Raw genomic sequence first — 16794 nt, forward strand, 5'->3', positions numbered from 1 at the left:
GATAATGAATGTCTCGTGTGAGATTACAGCGCCATCTTCTGAAAGACAAACAAAGTGCATCCATCTTGATTTTGTTTGTTTTTATTATGGTTTTATCAGACAGAATTTGTCATGAATCTCTTGGTAGAAGGTTTTCCTTCCGTTTCCCCTTCAGTAGCTTTAAGGTCATTAAAAATCAACTTTTCTTTTTTTTAAAGACATTTGAAAGACTCTTAACTTCCTGACTTGTGAGGAACTCATGCTCACATGATCGAATCCTGTTTGGGTTTTTATATATAAAAAATGTTAAATAACTCAATATTTACGTGTGGGAACATCTAAAGCTGTAGAGTGAGGTTAAGTTCACTAGCAAGAATGTCAAAGGTCACCTACTTGACCCCCACCCCCCTCCACCCCCAACGTCTCGTGACATTACATGATCCCGTTGTGCAAACCCTAAAAACACGTGACTACCATGATACACCGGAAGATCCTGTGATGATGAAGTATTTTTTTGGAGTACATTGAAGCTCCTAGAGGACCTCTGACCGCAGATGCTTGTGTTCTCGCATAAATCTGGTCAAGAGAAGCCTCTGTGTGTTTGTGTGTGTGTGTGTGTGTGTTCTTGTACTTGCTACATATTGAGGACTAGAATATGTAATTAACCAACAGAGTGAGGACATTTTTGGAAAGTGAGGACATTTTAGCCGGTCCTCACTTCTTCAAAGGGCCGTTTGAAGGTCAAGGTTAGAATCAGGTTCTGGTTAGGTTTAGGGTCAAGGTTAGGGTCAGGCAGTCAGTGGAGATGGTTCGGTTTAGGGTGAGGGGCTAGGGAATGTATTACAGCAATGAAAAGACTCACAAAGATAGAAGTACAAGGATGTGTGTGTGTGTGTGTGTGTGTGTGTGTGTGTGTGTACAGCTTGATGGAGGTCTTTTGAGCTCAGGGGAACGCGGGTCAATCTGCAGCTGCACAAAGCCGTAGGAGGGCGACTTTCAACAACAAGACACCCAAGGGAGGACCATTCACGACGTCGTCACGTTCTTGTCCCCGTCTGAATCTGCTGCACCATATTTGAAACGGGAAAGTTCAAGTCGCAGCGTTAACTTTCAGGATTACTTCAGCTGAATCTTAAATACTGCGAGGTTTTTTTTTTTTTTTTAACCCCTTTTCTGCCAAGATCTGGGAGCTGCCCAGTGACAGAAAACAAAACCAATTAGCTTGTTTTTCTCCTTTTTCACTCCACTGACCACTGTATGATGTCTGTTTCATTTTGTCAGTATGGCGCTGCTTGTTAAAATTCCTCCACACACACACCCACCCCTTAGGGCGTGCGCACACACACGCACACACACACACACACACACACACACACACACACACACACACACACCCCCACCCCTTAGGGCGCGCGCGCACACACACACACACACACACACACACACACCAGCATTGAAACTGCCATAATTACTTGCTGGAGCTTAGAGGAGAGCTGGCTTTGTTCCACGCTCTTGGTTGGGCTGGTGGGTGCGTGCGCGCGCGCGGGGGGGGGGGGGTGTTTGAGAGAGCCAATAAGAGCGAGTGAGGGAGAGTGTGAGGGGGCCATGTTTGGTAGAGTCAACACTGCAGCCTCGTGTAGATTCTCAAAGTAAACATCCAAGGGGTTATAAGGAAGAAGAGCCGCTGTTTAAGGCTGGCGAGAAGAAGAGGAAGAAGAAAAGAAGGGAGTGGGAAACGTTTGCAGAAAGTGACAGTTTGTGGTCTGGGGAAGAAAAATGGATGGAGCGCAAATGAGGAGAGGAGAGGATGATAGGAGTGAGAAGAAGGAAGGAGAGGAAGTGGTGCACCTTCGGAGGGAGATCAGCCTGCTGCCCGCAGTGTCCCTCATCATCGGCACAGTGGTGGGCAGCGGGATCTTCATCGCACCCAAGGGAGTCCTGATGAACAGCGGCAGCGTGGGGTTGTCTCTGCTGGTGTGGGCGCTGTGTGGGGTCCTCTCCTTGTTCGGTAAGATCCCGGGTTTATACCGTCATGCAAAACCTGGAAAAGTCAGGGGATTTGGAGGGGAAAAAAGAAATTGACATCCAGGCCTTGAATTTTTTTTTTTTTTTTTTTTTTTGCAGTCAGAAAAAGTTGAAGCAGTTCGATGAGGCAAACCTGAAACTAAACATAAATAGAAACCGCTACGTTTCCACACGGATTTCTGTTTTTCATGTGCATACTTATGACATCTTTACAGTTGTGAAAAACAAAAACAAAATTCCTGAGCGGAAAAATTCCTGAGCTCTGGTTCTAATCAGCCTCAGCCGTCTTACTTGTGTGCGTTCCAATGAACAACAATGATCAATGAATAGAATGGAATGTCCATCCGGAACGCCAGGAATGCAAGGATCAGGAAATTTTAAATTGTGGAAAATCAAATGTAAAAAGAGTATTTATAAATGATTAAAGGTCCCACATAAACATTCTCGAGAACATTTGGGTTTTTTTGCACGTGCATCACTGAATTATGTGGACATATTTAATCGACTCTGATTCTGAGAAACATGGAATGTGACTGTTCGTCGGGTGAAACGACGACCGAACGGAAACCTGAAGGCTTGTGAGGCTGCACTTTTAGGTTTGAGTGCTCCATGCTAACGCTAGGATGAGCATCTTAAACCAGTCTGTGCCACCATTTCTGACCGCGAGCAGCAAAGAAGACGAGGCATTCAGGAAGGTCTCAAACTAGAATATTGACCTGACGGTGGTGCTGGATGACAAGGATCACTTCAAGTCATTTTGTGGGGGTACTGATGTTACATTTGGGCCTGGTTCTGTGTCGTATTTGGCACCTGTGGCTCTGATCTGGGCCTCACCTGGCACCTGTGGCTCTGATCTGGGCCTCACCTGGCACCTGTGGCTCTGATCTGGGCCTCACCTGGCACCTGTGGCTCTGATCTGGGCCTCACCTGGCACCTGTGGCTCTGATCTGGGCCTCATTTGGCACCTGTGGCTCTGATCTGGGCCTCACCTGGCACCTATAATGGATCAAATGTCTAACCTGAGGGATTAAGGGTAAATCTAAAAGGAAGCGAACTGCTTACCAGCAGATCCTCTCCATGCGGTGATCAAGAAAAAGTGAAGGAGAGGGTGGGCAGGGTTTAAATATGGAGCCAACAGGTGCGCCGAATCAGGGAAAAGAACCAATCAGAGCTCAGGAAAGGGGGGGGGGTGAAAGGAAGTGAGGTAAAGGAAGTGAGGTAAGTGAAGAAAGGGAATGTCAAAATAGAGAACCCAAGATCACAATAAATGAGTGTGAACTGAGTTCCGTGTTCATGCTACTAGCACAGTACATTATGCACTTTTGGAATTTTAGCCCTCAATGTAGTCTGACAGTCATGAAGCAAAGCTTTCGTGACATTTTTCTGATGTGTATCCTTGTCCTCTTGGAACTATAAATCATGGAAAACTAGGCAAAGTCCTCAAAGCGAGGTACTGAGGAGGTTTACCTCCACCGAGATGGGCAGGTGTGCAACAGAAACTACAGATCAGATCAACGGAATAAAAAAAAAATAGGTGATATTTGAATGCAGACATTTTATGAATGACGCATGTATGCGAAGGATCCTGCTGTGAGGCCTCATCTCCAGGGGAAACACAGCATTTCCTTCCACAGGTGAAGAGGAAAATGCAATATAAGCTTGAAATTTATGATAAAAGCAGATGCGCGTAAAAGAATCAGGTTTTGCTTTGTGTCTGTAAGACAAAATGAAGGGCTAAAAAAAGGGTTTTTGAGCAATATTCAGTAAGAAAATTTCCTATGACTGAGGATTTTTAAAACCAAGTTCGTTCTACGTTTCACGAGGGGCCCTTTGCTATGCTGAACTGGGCACCAGTTTTACCAAATCGGGGGGCCATTATACTTATCTCCTGGAGACCCTAGGGCCGCTGCCAGCCTTCCTACGTCTTTGGGCTGAGTTCATATTCATCAGGTTGGTTAGTCGGATATTTTACAAACATGAATTAGACCCGTAGAGTTAAAAAAAATAAAATCATAAGCTTTGTGTTTGCCGTCTCCAGGCCGTCCGTGGCGTCCTATGTGTCCCTGGCGTTTGGCCGCTACGTGGTGGAACCCTTCTTCGCGCCTTGCGCCGCTCCCATCGGGCTGATTAAACTGGTCAGCATCCTGGGAGTAAGTGAGTGGCTTCAGTCTACTTCCTGTTTCCATCTGGAACACCAGGACGCTTCACGTTGCCTTTTTCAACAACTCCATGACCGTGTCCCTTCCAGCGTTCGTGGTAGCCATCAACTGCTGGAGTGTGACCATGGCCTCTCGAACCCAGGTCACCCTGACCTTCATCAAGACCTTTGCTCTGGTCCTCATCATCATCCCAGGAGTCATCGCGCTGGCCAAAGGTAAGAGAACACATAGGCAGCCTTACTTCCATTCATTACAGAGGCTGGAAAATAAAGGTTTTTGTTTTTGAAGGTTTTTTTTTTTTAAATAAAGAAGGAAGGGATTTACAAAAATGACAGGTTTTTAATTTTGGGTCCAAACGATCGACCTGTGATTTCTATTCTATGCAGGAAAGACAGAAAACTTCCAGAACGGTTTTGAGATTGAATCAATAACGTTGGATAAGTTGCCACTGGCTTTCTACAACGGCCTTTATGCTTATGGTGGATGGTAAGCGAAGAGCTTTTAATTTACAAAGGGACGATATAATTATTAAGTCTGCTTTAAGACAGGAACAACACAAATTAATGCGGTACCACTTCTGCTTGTTCTCATGTTCTGCACACAGAAATATGACATGCTAGAGTCTAACTCTTGTCCATAGCCAGACCTTTAGAAAAATAATGGGGGGGAGAGCAGAGTACACAGATTGTATACAGTTAAATACATAAAAGAGATAAAGAAGATCAGGTCTGTCTTGAAATGTTAAGTGTTTTAATTTTGTTTTAAACACTTACACACATAATTTTGTTAATTCATTTACACGGATAGTGTATTGCACATTTGAGGGCTTATGGACAAGGCTAACTTCCCAAATGGCGTGACGTTACAGTTGTCACTTTGTTGCAATGCTATCAACAACAAATTAATGAACGGTTAAGAAATATCTTAAAACATGCTTTGAGACATGCTAACTAGCTTGGTTTTTCTCTTGTCTTTTAGGTTTTATCTGAACTTTGTCACAGAAGAAGTCATTAATCCAAACCGGTATCTGCTTCTGAGTCTATTTTTTCTAAAGGAATATGCAAACTTTTTAAGAAATATGCAATATATATATATATATAAGCTAACCACTGGTTAGCTTAGTGCTATGTTTCCTACCTGTGTTGTATTGATACAGTTAAGACTGTTTTGGATGCAAGTGTATTTGATACATTTTGACAGTTATGTGACACAACTTATCCGTTACCATTCGCGGTGCTAAGCTAACTAGCGGTTAGCTGTGGGTCTCTGCTACCACAGAGAAGGGTATCTTTCTTCTAGCCTGGCTCTGGCAATTAAGTGCATTTAGTACAAAAACACAATTAAATCTCTCTCGTGTCTCATGTCAGAAACATTCCACTGGCAATAATCTGCTCCATGGTGACAGTGACGGTGCTTTACGTGCTTGTGAATGTGGCCTACTACACCGTGATGACCCCCGCAGAGCTGCTGCTGTCTGAGGCTGTGGCTGTGGTTAGCGGCTATGCTACTTCTGGATCAAAACAGCAGAAGATGATCAAAGAGTGATTGTCTAAGTGTGTATGTTTCTTCATAGACGTTTGCCAACCGTTCACTCCAGGGCCTGGCTTCTGTCATTCCCATCCTTGTGGCCCTGTCCTGCCTCGGCGCCCTCAACGGTGGCTTCTTTGGTGCGCCAAGGTAACTTTGGTGGAGCAGCGAGTATTCAGATCACTTACTTAAAGTCAAAGATGTGTTTATTTTGTTGTTGTTGTTTTCCCCCCTTCTTGCTCTCACCGTTGAATGTTTGAGCTCCATTGCGTGGAACGACGTACGTGCAGAATTTGACTCTTGCAGTTTGCTGTCACATTCCTGAAAAGTGCGAGTTGTCTGTCCTCAGGGGAAAAAAAATCTGACTTTAAGAGGCGGTCCTCATGAGCGAGATTTGACATCGCAAATATTTTAGTCCAAATACAACACGCACAACTAGAATGTTGAACCTCCCGAACACCGACTTCTTACAGACGTAGGAGACATTTTGTCTGCTGTTTAATGACTGAAGTGTTGTTTTAAGGGTTTCATGTGGTAATTACACTTATTTTTCTGCAGAAAAAAACCAACATTCCAGATACATAGTAGTATTGAAGAGTACTTTGATATTCCTTCGTGCAAGTTGAACACTGTCCTTTTCATGAGATAAATCGAGGGCAAACACCATCCAGTCCATGCGGGTTTTTGGTGTGAAGGAATCCAGCAGCATTCCTTTTATTTTTATATATTTTAGCTCCATTTTTTTTGTTGGTGTGTCTTCCAGGATGCTGTTCGTCGGAGCCAGAGAGGGCCACTGGCCGCCAGTCTTCTCCATGATTCACATCCGCAGACAAACGCCGCTGCCCGCCGTCTTGTTACTGGTGAGCTCCTCCCGGCGCATTTGAAATATGCACTTCAATGGGAGCAGCGAGTTACTAATTAATACATCAACCAGCAAATTTTTTTTTTTTTTAAAAAGCCAAAAACATTTGAAGACCAAACCGGAAGATATTCTGATACTATGCAGGTCCAGTGAGGGGACCATGCCACTTCCTCTTGCAGAAATATTTGCCACGTCCAAAAATAGAAAAAGGGGGAAAAAAAAGACGAACACTGACTTAACATTTATTATTATGAAACTGCAAAAGAGAAATATTAAGACGGGTCAGATTTGATCAGTTCCCCTACACCATAATCACTGTGACCGTTATTTGTAAGACTGACAGGTAAGAAAGGAAATCATCCGAAGCAGGAATCACGTTCTCATCCATAATCTTACTTTGATTGATAGGATCAAATATTTTGCATTTTTGGAGTTTAGTTTTCATATCAATGTGCAAAACGCGTACAAGAAGGTTGGAATGAGCGTCCTCATCGCTGTGCTGCGTCTCCAGTACCCCTTGGTGGTGTTGATGTTAATCAACGGAGAAATCTACCAGCTCATCAACTTCGCCTCCTTTGCTCGCTGGTCCTTCATCGCCTTGGCAACCCTGGGGATGCTCATTCATCGCTATCGCTTCCCCCTCCACCCGAGGCCTTTCAAGGTTAGCGGAACTGTGGTTACACTGTGCTTTTGTTACCCCCCCGTCTCCGCTAAGCTGTTGTTGTGCTCACACCCTAAAAGGTGCCCCTGGTCGTCGCGGTCAGCTTCACCGTGGTTTGCTTCTTCATCGTGGGGTTGTCTCTCTACTCAGACCCCTGGAACACAGGCCGGAGTTTTGCTCTCACGCTGACTGGAGTCCCCGTTTACTACATGACCGTCCACCGCTTCCGCTTGCCCCAAAGTTGGAGGCACCTATTCAGTGAGTCATGCAAAGATCTGCCGACGTAGAGTTGCTTGATGGGTGAAAAGGATTCGACGTAGTCATGATAAGCTACGTCGCTAAGTGCTACTTGATGCTACATTTGGGAATCGAGGGGTCCATCTTTTAAAGCGTACTCATCGGCTCCAGAGCTGAGGGTTTCGTTTAGACCCGGCTTAAGTAAAACAGCTTTTAAATCCTGAATAACTCCGACTCTCATTCACATTCTCAGATTACTGCAGTAAACAGATCCAGATCCTTCTTGAGGTGGCACAACAGGAAGTGAAGACGTACTAAGAAGCCCCAAAGACACCTGGGAGATATCATCTTCACAAGTCTCACTGTCTTTTTAATCCTGAATTTTATTTTAGTTGTTCCTAAAAACAAAAACAAAAAAACCCTCTTGAAACCATGTAGTATTTGGATTTTGAATAAGCGTTCAAAGATTCAAGTAGTTTTTAATATTTTATATGTTTTTCGTCATCTTCAATAAACTCATTTTTAAAATCACAAAGACAGTGTTTGTTCTTTTCTGGTGTGTTTTTTTGCCCTGAAATAAAATAGAGTTTTATAGTGTTTGTAGATAAAATATACAGCTTAAAGTTGTTGTTTTTTTTTTTTTTAAATCTTGGTCTACAAGTTACCAACCCAGATTAATGAGTACTTAATCCAGAATGAAAGCTCTACATGCTGTGTGAGGCACCAGCAGATTTATTGTACAATCATAGAAACACAAAAATAAGACACATGCTTTTCTTTTGAAACCCTCCCTGATGCTTTTAAGTGCCAACTGATCAACTCACTGCAACGTAAAACATCTCGCCGACAAAGAGGAAGTCAAAGCCGAGCATTATTTCGTGGCAAATGAAAGGGATAAAAAAAAAAAAAAGAGAGAGCAAAAAAGCACATTACCAGAAATGCCAACGATAATATTTTGTTTGCAGTGACATGTGCGTGAAGCCTCGTGAAGTTGTGTCTCGGCACACCGGCGAACAGCTCCAGTGAGAGGGTCTGCGTATCGGGTGATGAGGGCAGTTCTAAGGTTAACGTAGGAGGACGATCCTACCCTGTTAGTGCTGTTTAGATCATTTCACTACTGCTACCAATCTAGTATCGTAATCTAAAATGTCAACTCAAGGAGAGCGTGGGGATCTCTCACCGGCAAAAAAGAAAAAAATTAAAATTACAATTACAAATGTAAAAAAGCTACTTTATATATTAAAATGTGCAAAATTGACATACATAAAGACTTACACACATATTTCTCTTCAAAGGCTTCAAGAATACAGACGAATATAGGTAGGATAAATGGTAAAGGACACAAAAACTGACAGTTTAAGTTAAACCCAGAGAGGAATATTAAATCTGTAGAAGTCGCGTACATCCCTAGTATTAAAACAGCGATCAACGAGCTAACACTGACAGAGAGGACAGCAGCGAGTGTCGCTTCTGCTGACTCGGTGTTCCAAGCAGGACGTTGCTTACTCGAATTTAGACCAAACCATCTCCTGCTGAGCTCCCTTCAAACGAATGATTTCCATATCTGATAAATAATCTTTGTGTCTCTGTGTTAGCTGGATGTTCCTTTTTAATACGGTTGCTGTTCTCTTGACTCACCTTTTTCAAAATCTGTTCAGAAGTGTTCATAAACGTGCATCACTGCTCCTCCCAGGAACGCCCCACCTAGTGTTGTAGAAACGGCCACCTCCACGTGTCTTGGCTACTTCAGTTGGGGGAAGAACTCTGACCAGCTGATGTTCCCCATTCCCAAGTCCTCCTCATCCAGGCCTGAGAAGCTAATGTCCACCAGAATCTTGCTCAGGCTGTCGTTCATGGTGTCCAGGACCAGGCCCTCGGTGATGGAGCGGTTGGTGGGTGGGCTCCCGGCCGCCTGGAGCAGCTCTCTGGAGCAGCTGCTGCGGGGGCCCTCGGTGGGCGAGCCTGTGTTCTGTCTAGATGCGAGCGGTTCTTTCGGGGAGCTAAAGAGAGCCCAGTCTTTAAACGGCGTGCTGCTGAAGCTGAAGTTGGGAAAGTCGTGCTGTGGGGTCACTGCCGGACCTCCAGGTGTGCGAATGGGACTGACGTCTGGTATGATTTGGCTTCCCTTACCAACGGGGGTGACTTTCCAGGGCTCGGGGAACAGATTAGAGGGGGGCTTTCTGGGAGTGGAGGAAGTCAGACTGCTGCTTTTTATGGGGGTCTTGAAGGAGAACTCTCGGTCGGGGCTGTGCTGCTCACCCAGCTCCGTGTCTTGTCTCTCCTGGGACGTCGAAGCGTCCGAGACAACGCCGGAGTCAAGGAAGGAGTTATCGGGGCAGAGGAGGAGGGGCTCCTCGTGCAGAGACTGAACCAGGCTCTGTTTACGTCGCGAGCCGCTGCTTTGTCTTGTCGAAAGAGCTTTAGGGGTTCCGCTTGTAACCGGAATGCACACTGGCTCCTCCTTCACCTCCACCTTGATTTCTTTGCTCCTCTGAGGCGGGGCTTCGCTATGAGTCACCTGTCAGACAAAAGAACATCATGCATAAATTCTCCCGTACTTTAGCTGCTAAATTGACTGGCCATTCTCCATTCTCTACCTTTGGAGCTATCCTGACTCTCTTAACTCCTCTGGAATGGTTCTGCTTCTGTTTTGAGCGAGAGGAAAGCAGCTGGGCTGATGAGGAGGATGGCAGATAGACGGAGGAGGCGACCGGGAGCTGGATAGGGATCAAGTAGGAATCCGTTCGAGGGAGGAGGGGTTTCATCTTTTTCTCTGCATGAAGGAAAGATGGAAAGAGTAGGAACAAAAGTTGGGAACAGCGAGGACGTCTGGTAACTGTAGCCTGAGAGCTAGCAGTAGCAACAGTCTCACACATCTTTGTTTTAAACGCTTGACACTCCAAAAAAACCAAACACTGGAATTGATCCAGGGAGCTAATGAGCTCTGATGCTTCTCCACTTCCATCCTTAACTGAAACACTCATAAATTAAACGTTTTACAGCTAGCTTTGACAGTTGAACTTGATGGAACATTTATTTATTCTCAGTTGAACTCAATCCACTTCCTTCTACCTTATTAACTCACCAGAAGCAGTCGGTGTGATCACTGCATCAGGAAGCAGCTTCTTCTGTTGCTGGGCAAACAAGAGAGTGCTTCAATAGACCAGGGATACAATCTTGGCAGCTTTACTGTGCTGTTCAACTCTAGAAAACAACACCAAGTTGCAGTTCTCCTCCTTTACAAGTACAGACAAGGCTAAACTGCGGAGAGCTTCTCTAATGAGCCGACTCTCCAGTGTGGAGGTAAGATTCGTATGTTTGTGTCTGAACATGTCTGCCCTTCTGCTGCTCAAATCAGCTCCTACAACAGAAGTGAGAGCCTTCAGCTGCAGCTGCACCCTAAACAGATTCTTTCCTCTCTGCTCCCACACAGCAGAGGTGAGGACTGTTCCTACAGAGGTGAGAAAGAGTAAAGCCATCTTACTTGGTGGGGAAGTAAAAGCATTGGCACCGGCACGGGAGCGGTCATTGGGTCACTACCGGGCTGCAGAGAAGAGCGTCGAATGAGACGGAGGAAAAAGGAAATCCACCAGGAGTACAAAATATAGAAGATATGCTGACAATGACATGACATTATTGAAGATAAGATCACCCAGAGAAGTCCCTCTTTTTATGTTGAAGTCGCGATCTGAGTGATGGCGACAGTCCTGCGCTCACCTTGTACACCTGGTCAAGGGTGAGACATCGATTGGCCTCAGGCCGGATGGTCCAGAAAGAAATCTTGCCATCTGGTGAAGTCTCGCGGATGAACATGTCGTGTAGCGAGAGGTTGTGTCGGATGGAATTCTGCAATTAGAAGTTGGCGGAAAAAAATAATAATTAAAAAAAAAAAAAAACCTCTCCATGTTGGTTTCAGTGAATTATATCAATTTACAGTCTCGCTTCGTCGCTACCTTCCATCCTGGTTTGGCCACCTCTCTGAAGTAAGGGAAATGATCCTCGATCCAGGTGTAAATTTCTTTCAGCGTCATCCGCCTGTTCCTCTGACTGTTTATAGCGAACTGGATCATGGCCATGTAAGAGAAGGGGGGTCTCTCAGACAGGGGCCGTTTAAGAATGGCTTCTATATCGTTTTGTGTTTGGTTTGTCTGTGCAAGAAAAAGAGAGAAAACCCAGGGATGGATGAGACGGTATGAACGCAGATCTGTACCTGAAGCCCTGGTTGTCCTGGGTTTCTGCAGGTTCTTGTAGCAGACACACTTTAGTTTATCCTCTCCTGAGCCCGACACGATGTTAGAGGCCTTCCGCTCGTGTGGGTCTTTCATTATGAAGTGAATGTTACAGACTTTTTTGAAGAAAAGCGTATTTGATGACTCCTGCCAGAGGTGTGCTAACACTTCCCATCCGCTATCATTCATTGTGCTAAGCTAAACCGCAGCTCACTTATCTTCTCGTCTGGCTCAGATGAGGATGGAAAGTAAGCAGATTTCCACAAAAGACAGCGTGTCCCATTCAAACACGGCTATGATTAAAGAAAGTAACATTACGTTTCTGTCCAACATCAACATGAAAAACTCTCCACACAACAATTCTCATCACCTCATAATACTTTCAACAAGTTTTAGCTCAGTTTTCTGCCTCTCTTTAATTTGTAATGCAACCACTTTCTCTTGCACCGTACTTATCTACAACCAAGCTACTTCACATATCGCACCGCTGCTCGCTGGTGCCTGAAATATACATTTGTGAATACAAGTAACTCATTTATTGTCAGACAGGTGAGACTAGAGCTCAGGTTTGTAAGCGACCTGCGGAGGGATGGAACGACTGACCTGGAAATTCTGTGAATTGGAGGTTTGATTCTCCTTGTTGGCGCTCAGCTGATCAGGATCTGGTTTAAAGGGACTGACCCTGTCAAGCCAATGAATACTGGTGAGGCTGTCATCCAAAGGGCCGCAATCCAGGTCCTTATTCACTGATAAAGAAAAAAAATCAACAGCATGACTGCTAAGACAAAAATTAGTATTCTGGAAATATCATAGTATTCTGGAAATATCATGGGGGGGGGGGGTGTCTAATTTCCCTACATGGTTTAATTCCAGTGAGAGCTGTGTGAGTGCTGTCTGGTTTCAATGGATGTCCAACTGCAGTTCTGGTGGAGATGTCGACCTCTTCAGTGGTGAATTGATGAAAACACTCACTGTCTTGACTCCCACTCAGAAGGATGAACTTGTTCGGCCCCTGGGCTCCACGCTCTTTACCCTTAGCAGTGAGAGCCCCGATAACGCTTCTCAGGTCGGCTGTTTTGGGAATGACAACCACCTGCGTGTCGGACATAGACGGATGATCCAAAATGCGAATGCCATCAGGGAAACTCTGACAGGCTGGTGATTTTGAAGGTTCCTGTTTTGGTTCAGATAAATTGGGGCGACTTTGCAACTTTGCTGGAAGTGAATCATTTTGCTGGAAAGGCAACTTTCTTCTTTTGAGGATCAGGGGTCTCCTTGGGCTCCGTCTCATGGTCATTAGATCATTGAAGATGTTCCTTGGTGATCACAGGTATTCTGGAATAACGCAGAGGAAGAAGAAGAAAACATTAGTGACTCTTGACATATTAAAGTTAAAGTAAAAGAATAATCGTACCAAAAAAGGTTTTACACAGAATTACAGAAAATAAGTATAAGGATTTACCTGTCAGAATGGCTCACAATGGTGCCAAGTACCTAGCAAGCTAGCAAGCTGCTTGGATATACTGGATATAATTTATATTTGATTGAATAAATCAAACACGGTTAGACTGACATAGCAGGTGTGCTAGCCTCAGCTCGAAGTGAACTTTACTTTCATATTGCGTGTGCAACAGGTCGTTTGCTGTATAAAGAGGCTAATTTTCATATAAAAGTTAGTTGTGCACCTTGGCAACTTCACGTCTTTTACGTTGTCGAATGTAACGTTAGCAACGTTTAACGTTACCTGGCACATCCAGTCGTGCAGCATAAATAGCTTTATAGTTTAACATCTGCCATAACGCCAACACATGTTGGCATAAAATGATTCATCAAAACAGATGGACACTCACTCTCGCTCGGCTATTAAGCTAACCTAGCTTGGTTAGCACTAGCTACACTGACAGCAGGTGGACGGATAACGTCAGCACCTATTTGCATCATTGTTCATTGTTATGTCGTACCACCAAAAGCAAACCAATGTCTTATATCTAAATGATTTAAAACCAAACCCGTGGAAGAACTGGTGAAAGTATAAGTCTACTGAAATAAGATACATAAATGATGTGACGTTGACACAAAAGTTAACTGTATTCTAACGAATGACGTGCACCGAGCTAGCAGGCATACTTAAAGTGTAAAAGTGTGACACTTTTAGACGGAAACATGTCTGCTTTGCATTGTACTACCAAATATTAGCTGCTCAAAGAAGAGTGAAAATGAACTAGCAGCTAATAAAAGGAGTTAGATGTCAAGCGGACCTAGCTAGGTGGCTAACCATTACGTAAGCTAACTACGCCAATAACATAGATGAAGTTAGCTAGAGGCAAACCTTCATATTACTGTGATGTCCCGGGAAATTTCGTTTGTCTGGACTCCTGTTAGCTGTCGAAACACTTGTTTCATATTAAAGATTTAGACTTATAAACTCCTCTTGCTTCGTTTTATTTACGTTCCATCTGGGCGATTCAGAAACTAGTTTGAATTTTGGCGCTGTGGGTGCTGCCATCGTCACTCTGTTCACGTGATGTAGAAGTCAGCCAATAGGAGTAAGGCAAAGAAAAGATTCAGCCAATCGGAGCTTAGAATTGTGGCAACCAGGAATTAAAAGTTAAAAAAAAATATTCGGGGAAATAAAAAAGACCTTAGCAGTAACAAATAACGTCGTGTTTCTGTTGCATATGTAATGCGAGCGAGGAATTTCGTGAAGACCTTCATTGAGGTAAGTGAAATCTATGATTATTATGTTTATGTATAAATGAAAACACGAGACAGTCCAACCCTCCGGACATACGAGCCGCACCTAGTAAAGTTAATCTGACAAATGTAAAGGTGTACCGAGTTCGACATTTTACTGATGTAGTGATTTTACAATCTAACAGGTCTTTGGACATGATTTCCATTAATGCCCCGTAAAACCATTAAGACTGAAAAGCCTACGCTGCAGTTCCTGGAGCAGCCTGTAGGTGGGGCCAGACTCCAAAATGTGCCTGAAGTCCGGGCAGCAAACAACCCCAAAGAATTTTTCACAGATACATCTAATAACTCACGCCGTAGTTCTTGGGTAAGTATTCTATTGTGTTTCCAAAACATTGTAATCCACTATTAAAGTGCCCTTTAGCATAACAGTGTCGTGTCCCTGCATGACAACTGCATAGCTTGACTTATTTCCTTCTTTTTATCAGTTTGTCTGTCTGATGTATTTTTGATAATTTAGGTAAGCCCACAGTTCGACAGTTCAGTTGCACTCCCAGTGAGACGAGGGAGAAGAAAGTGCCACTCAGTCACAAGCATTCTCAACAGCAGTCAGCTGTCCAGGAAAAACACCAGGTGCAAATACCCCTCCTTATCTTTCGAGTCAAGGTCAAGAGACCATCAACCAAAGCCAACACTCAGAAAGAATGCTACGGAGTCCGCTGTCTCGACCAAAGGAGGGAACCGGCCACTGGGATCATGCCAAAATAAAAGTGCGGGGAGCCTAGAGACACCAAAGAGACAGTTGGCTCCAGCTCGTAAAAAGACGGTGAGGAGATGTTGTGATGGTGCAGCCTCCTCCAGCAGATGTTTGGATGAAGCTCCACCAATCCAAGTGACAGGCAGAACTCCGGCCTTCACACCAGCCTCCAGTGAGGCGAGCAGCCCCGATGTCAGCAGCGTCTGTCCACTGCCTGATGTTGACACTCCAAAAGTAATTCAAGAAGAGAACAGTTGCCCTTCCTCTCCCGCTGTGCACCGGCTGCTGGCTCAGCCGCGCACACCACCACACAATCAGCCGCCTGACATTTTGGTGGCCGACACACCAGAGAGGGACTACGGGTTGAAGGTGACATGGAGGAGGAGGAGTGGTTTGATGTCGTTCTTGAAAGAGCGAGGCCACCTCTCTGATTCAGACGTGCTAATTCACAGCGGATGACGTGAGGATGATCAGTCACTCGGTCGGAGAGGAGATAGATTATTCATCGAGCCACTTCTGTCACCAGGATTCTTTCTGTGAGCAAAACAATGAAGCCAACTGCTGCAAGAGCGAGGTTTTTTTTCTCCCTTTTCTCTCTTTTTTTTTTTTAGGTCTATTGAATCTTACAGTGATAAATCAAGGACATTATGAGAACACTGAAAACCAGCAGTGGATGAAATGATTGTCGCATTTAATTGTGTCAGTTTATCAAATAAATACCGCATCGAAAATTCTGCCTGATAATTTGCTTAGGAAGGTTCTGTTGGATTCATTTGCACAAACATGTTTCATACTCGAAACAAGTCATGACCTTTCCAAGACCTCTTTTTTTTGTTATTCAGTTGTGTTTGCATTATAATGACAGATTTAAGGAAAAGACCGTCCTCCAGAGCAGGTAGCACACACCCAACATTAAAACTCAGATGCTAATACAACACCTTTTCTTCCAGCTATGTAACAACTGAAACAAAATGCAAGATGGAAAACAACAATAATAAATATATATTTCTAAATGGCATCAGTTTTTTTTTTTGTAGCACCATCTTTGCCTCATTTAATCTTAATAAATCTATCGTATTTACTCTTTTGTTAACCTGCATTAACTTAATGTACTGTTTTCACCCTGCAGTTACTGAATTTTAAGCCATATGTTTTTAAATCGAATGCAGAATGAACACAATCGGGTCAACATGTTTTGAGAGTGAAGGCCCACGTTTTTGAGTTCAAAGTCCAGGTTCTGAAGTCTCAAGCCCTCAAAACTGTGACTCTAGTTGACTGAGTCCGAGTGGCAGTGACTCAAGTCTCCACACTGCAAACAAGGGGTGTCTAACAACAAAATAAAAACACTAAATCTGAGGGAAAACTTACTCAAAACAAGTGGAATTATCCGTCCATGCAGCAAGATAATTGAATTTCCTGAATTAAGACTGTTAAATCTCGAAATAAGATTATAAAGTTGAACACTTAAAACAATAACTTATCTCTTTAAACAAGATAGATTATCTAACACATCTAAATCTAAATTTTTTTTTTTTTTTTTTTTAAACAACAATCTGCAGTGCATCCGTGGTTACTGACTCCTCGTTGTCATGGTTATCCTGCGAATCGTCTCTGGTTTTAATCTGACACTGATTTATCACGGTAAAATGAGAGATGACGAGTGC

General features: G+C 43.9%; 4 protein-coding genes across 8 annotated transcripts in view; 2 read left to right on the forward strand and 2 right to left on the reverse strand.

Annotated features, from left to right (window-relative positions):
• Nucleotides 1-3100, reverse strand: part of ppfia2 (PTPRF interacting protein alpha 2) — a 176327-nt gene extending 173227 nt beyond the window's left edge. The window contains exons 1-3 of the mRNA XM_086201844.1: nucleotides 3067-3100; nucleotides 2839-3000; nucleotides 1828-2020 (exon numbers count right to left, since the gene is read on the reverse strand). The gene's annotated coding sequence lies outside the window, so the exon portion shown is untranslated. The remainder of the gene's footprint in view (nucleotides 1-1827; nucleotides 2021-2838; nucleotides 3001-3066) is intronic.
• On the forward strand, nucleotides 1584-7971 carry LOC147262717 (cystine/glutamate transporter). The gene is made up of 12 exons (XM_086201858.1): nucleotides 1584-1987; nucleotides 3828-3954; nucleotides 4043-4158; nucleotides 4253-4378; nucleotides 4550-4649; nucleotides 5142-5186; nucleotides 5531-5654; nucleotides 5737-5840; nucleotides 6454-6550; nucleotides 7064-7213; nucleotides 7294-7471; nucleotides 7704-7971. The coding sequence occupies exons 1-12, from the start codon at nucleotides 1756-1758 to the stop codon at nucleotides 7766-7768; spliced, it is 1464 nt and encodes a 487-aa protein (XP_086057984.1). The 5' UTR covers nucleotides 1584-1755; the 3' UTR covers nucleotides 7769-7971.
• Nucleotides 7972-8166: 195 nt separating this feature from the next.
• On the reverse strand, nucleotides 8167-14182 carry foxm1 (forkhead box M1). 5 transcript variants are annotated; one of them, XM_086201855.1, is made up of 9 exons: nucleotides 14009-14182; nucleotides 12538-13014; nucleotides 12283-12425; nucleotides 11404-11598; nucleotides 11168-11296; nucleotides 10935-10994; nucleotides 10536-10578; nucleotides 10048-10223; nucleotides 8167-9968 (listed from the first exon to the last, which is right to left on the reverse strand). In XM_086201855.1, the coding sequence occupies exons 2-9, from the start codon at nucleotides 12974-12976 to the stop codon at nucleotides 9192-9194; spliced, it is 1962 nt and encodes a 653-aa protein (XP_086057981.1). In that variant the 5' UTR covers nucleotides 12977-13014; nucleotides 14009-14182; the 3' UTR covers nucleotides 8167-9191. The 5 variants fall into 5 exon arrangements, with proteins under 5 accessions (XP_086057981.1, XP_086057979.1, XP_086057980.1 ...); XM_086201853.1 differs by having other exon boundaries at nucleotides 10536-10584; XM_086201854.1 differs by lacking the exon at nucleotides 14009-14182 and adding an exon at nucleotides 13142-13571 and having other exon boundaries at nucleotides 10536-10584.
• Nucleotides 13992-16133, forward strand: rhno1 (RAD9-HUS1-RAD1 interacting nuclear orphan 1). The gene is made up of 3 exons (XM_086201859.1): nucleotides 13992-14398; nucleotides 14559-14740; nucleotides 14894-16133. Exons 2-3 carry the CDS (start codon nucleotides 14582-14584, stop codon nucleotides 15587-15589), a joined length of 855 nt encoding a protein of 284 aa, XP_086057985.1. The 5' UTR covers nucleotides 13992-14398; nucleotides 14559-14581; the 3' UTR covers nucleotides 15590-16133.
• Nucleotides 16134-16794: the final 661 nt, after the last annotated feature.

Source organism: Aulostomus chinensis, chromosome 4, assembly GCF_037954235.1.
Source record: "Aulostomus chinensis isolate RoL2024-O1b breed Wild chromosome 4, RoL_Achi_v1.0, whole genome shotgun sequence".
Lineage (NCBI taxonomy): Eukaryota > Metazoa > Chordata > Actinopteri > Syngnathiformes > Aulostomidae > Aulostomus > Aulostomus chinensis.

Coding starts and splice junctions, on each gene's coding strand:
- LOC147262717 (XM_086201858.1), top strand. CDS start 1,756: ATGGATGGAGCGCAAATGAGGAGAGGAGAGGATGATAGGAGTGAGAAG. Junction 4,650..5,141: donor CTTTATGCTTATGGTGGATG/GTAAGCGAAGAG, acceptor CTTGTCTTTTAG/GTTTTATCTGAACTTTGTCA. Junction 5,655..5,736: donor TGTCTGAGGCTGTGGCTGTG/GTTAGCGGCTAT, acceptor GTTTCTTCATAG/ACGTTTGCCAACCGTTCACT.
- foxm1 (XM_086201853.1), bottom strand. CDS start 12,976: ATGACCATGAGACGGAGCCCAAGGAGACCCCTGATCCTCAAAAGAAGA. Junction 12,426..12,537: donor TCTCACTGGAATTAAACCAT/GTAGGGAAATTA, acceptor TTTCTTTATCAG/TGAATAAGGACCTGGATTGC. Junction 10,585..10,934: donor TGCTTTTACTTCCCCACCAA/GTAAGATGGCTT, acceptor TTGTTTGCCCAG/CAACAGAAGAAGCTGCTTCC.
- rhno1 (XM_086201859.1), top strand. CDS start 14,582: ATGCCCCGTAAAACCATTAAGACTGAAAAGCCTACGCTGCAGTTCCTG. Junction 14,741..14,893: donor ACTCACGCCGTAGTTCTTGG/GTAAGTATTCTA, acceptor TTGATAATTTAG/GTAAGCCCACAGTTCGACAG.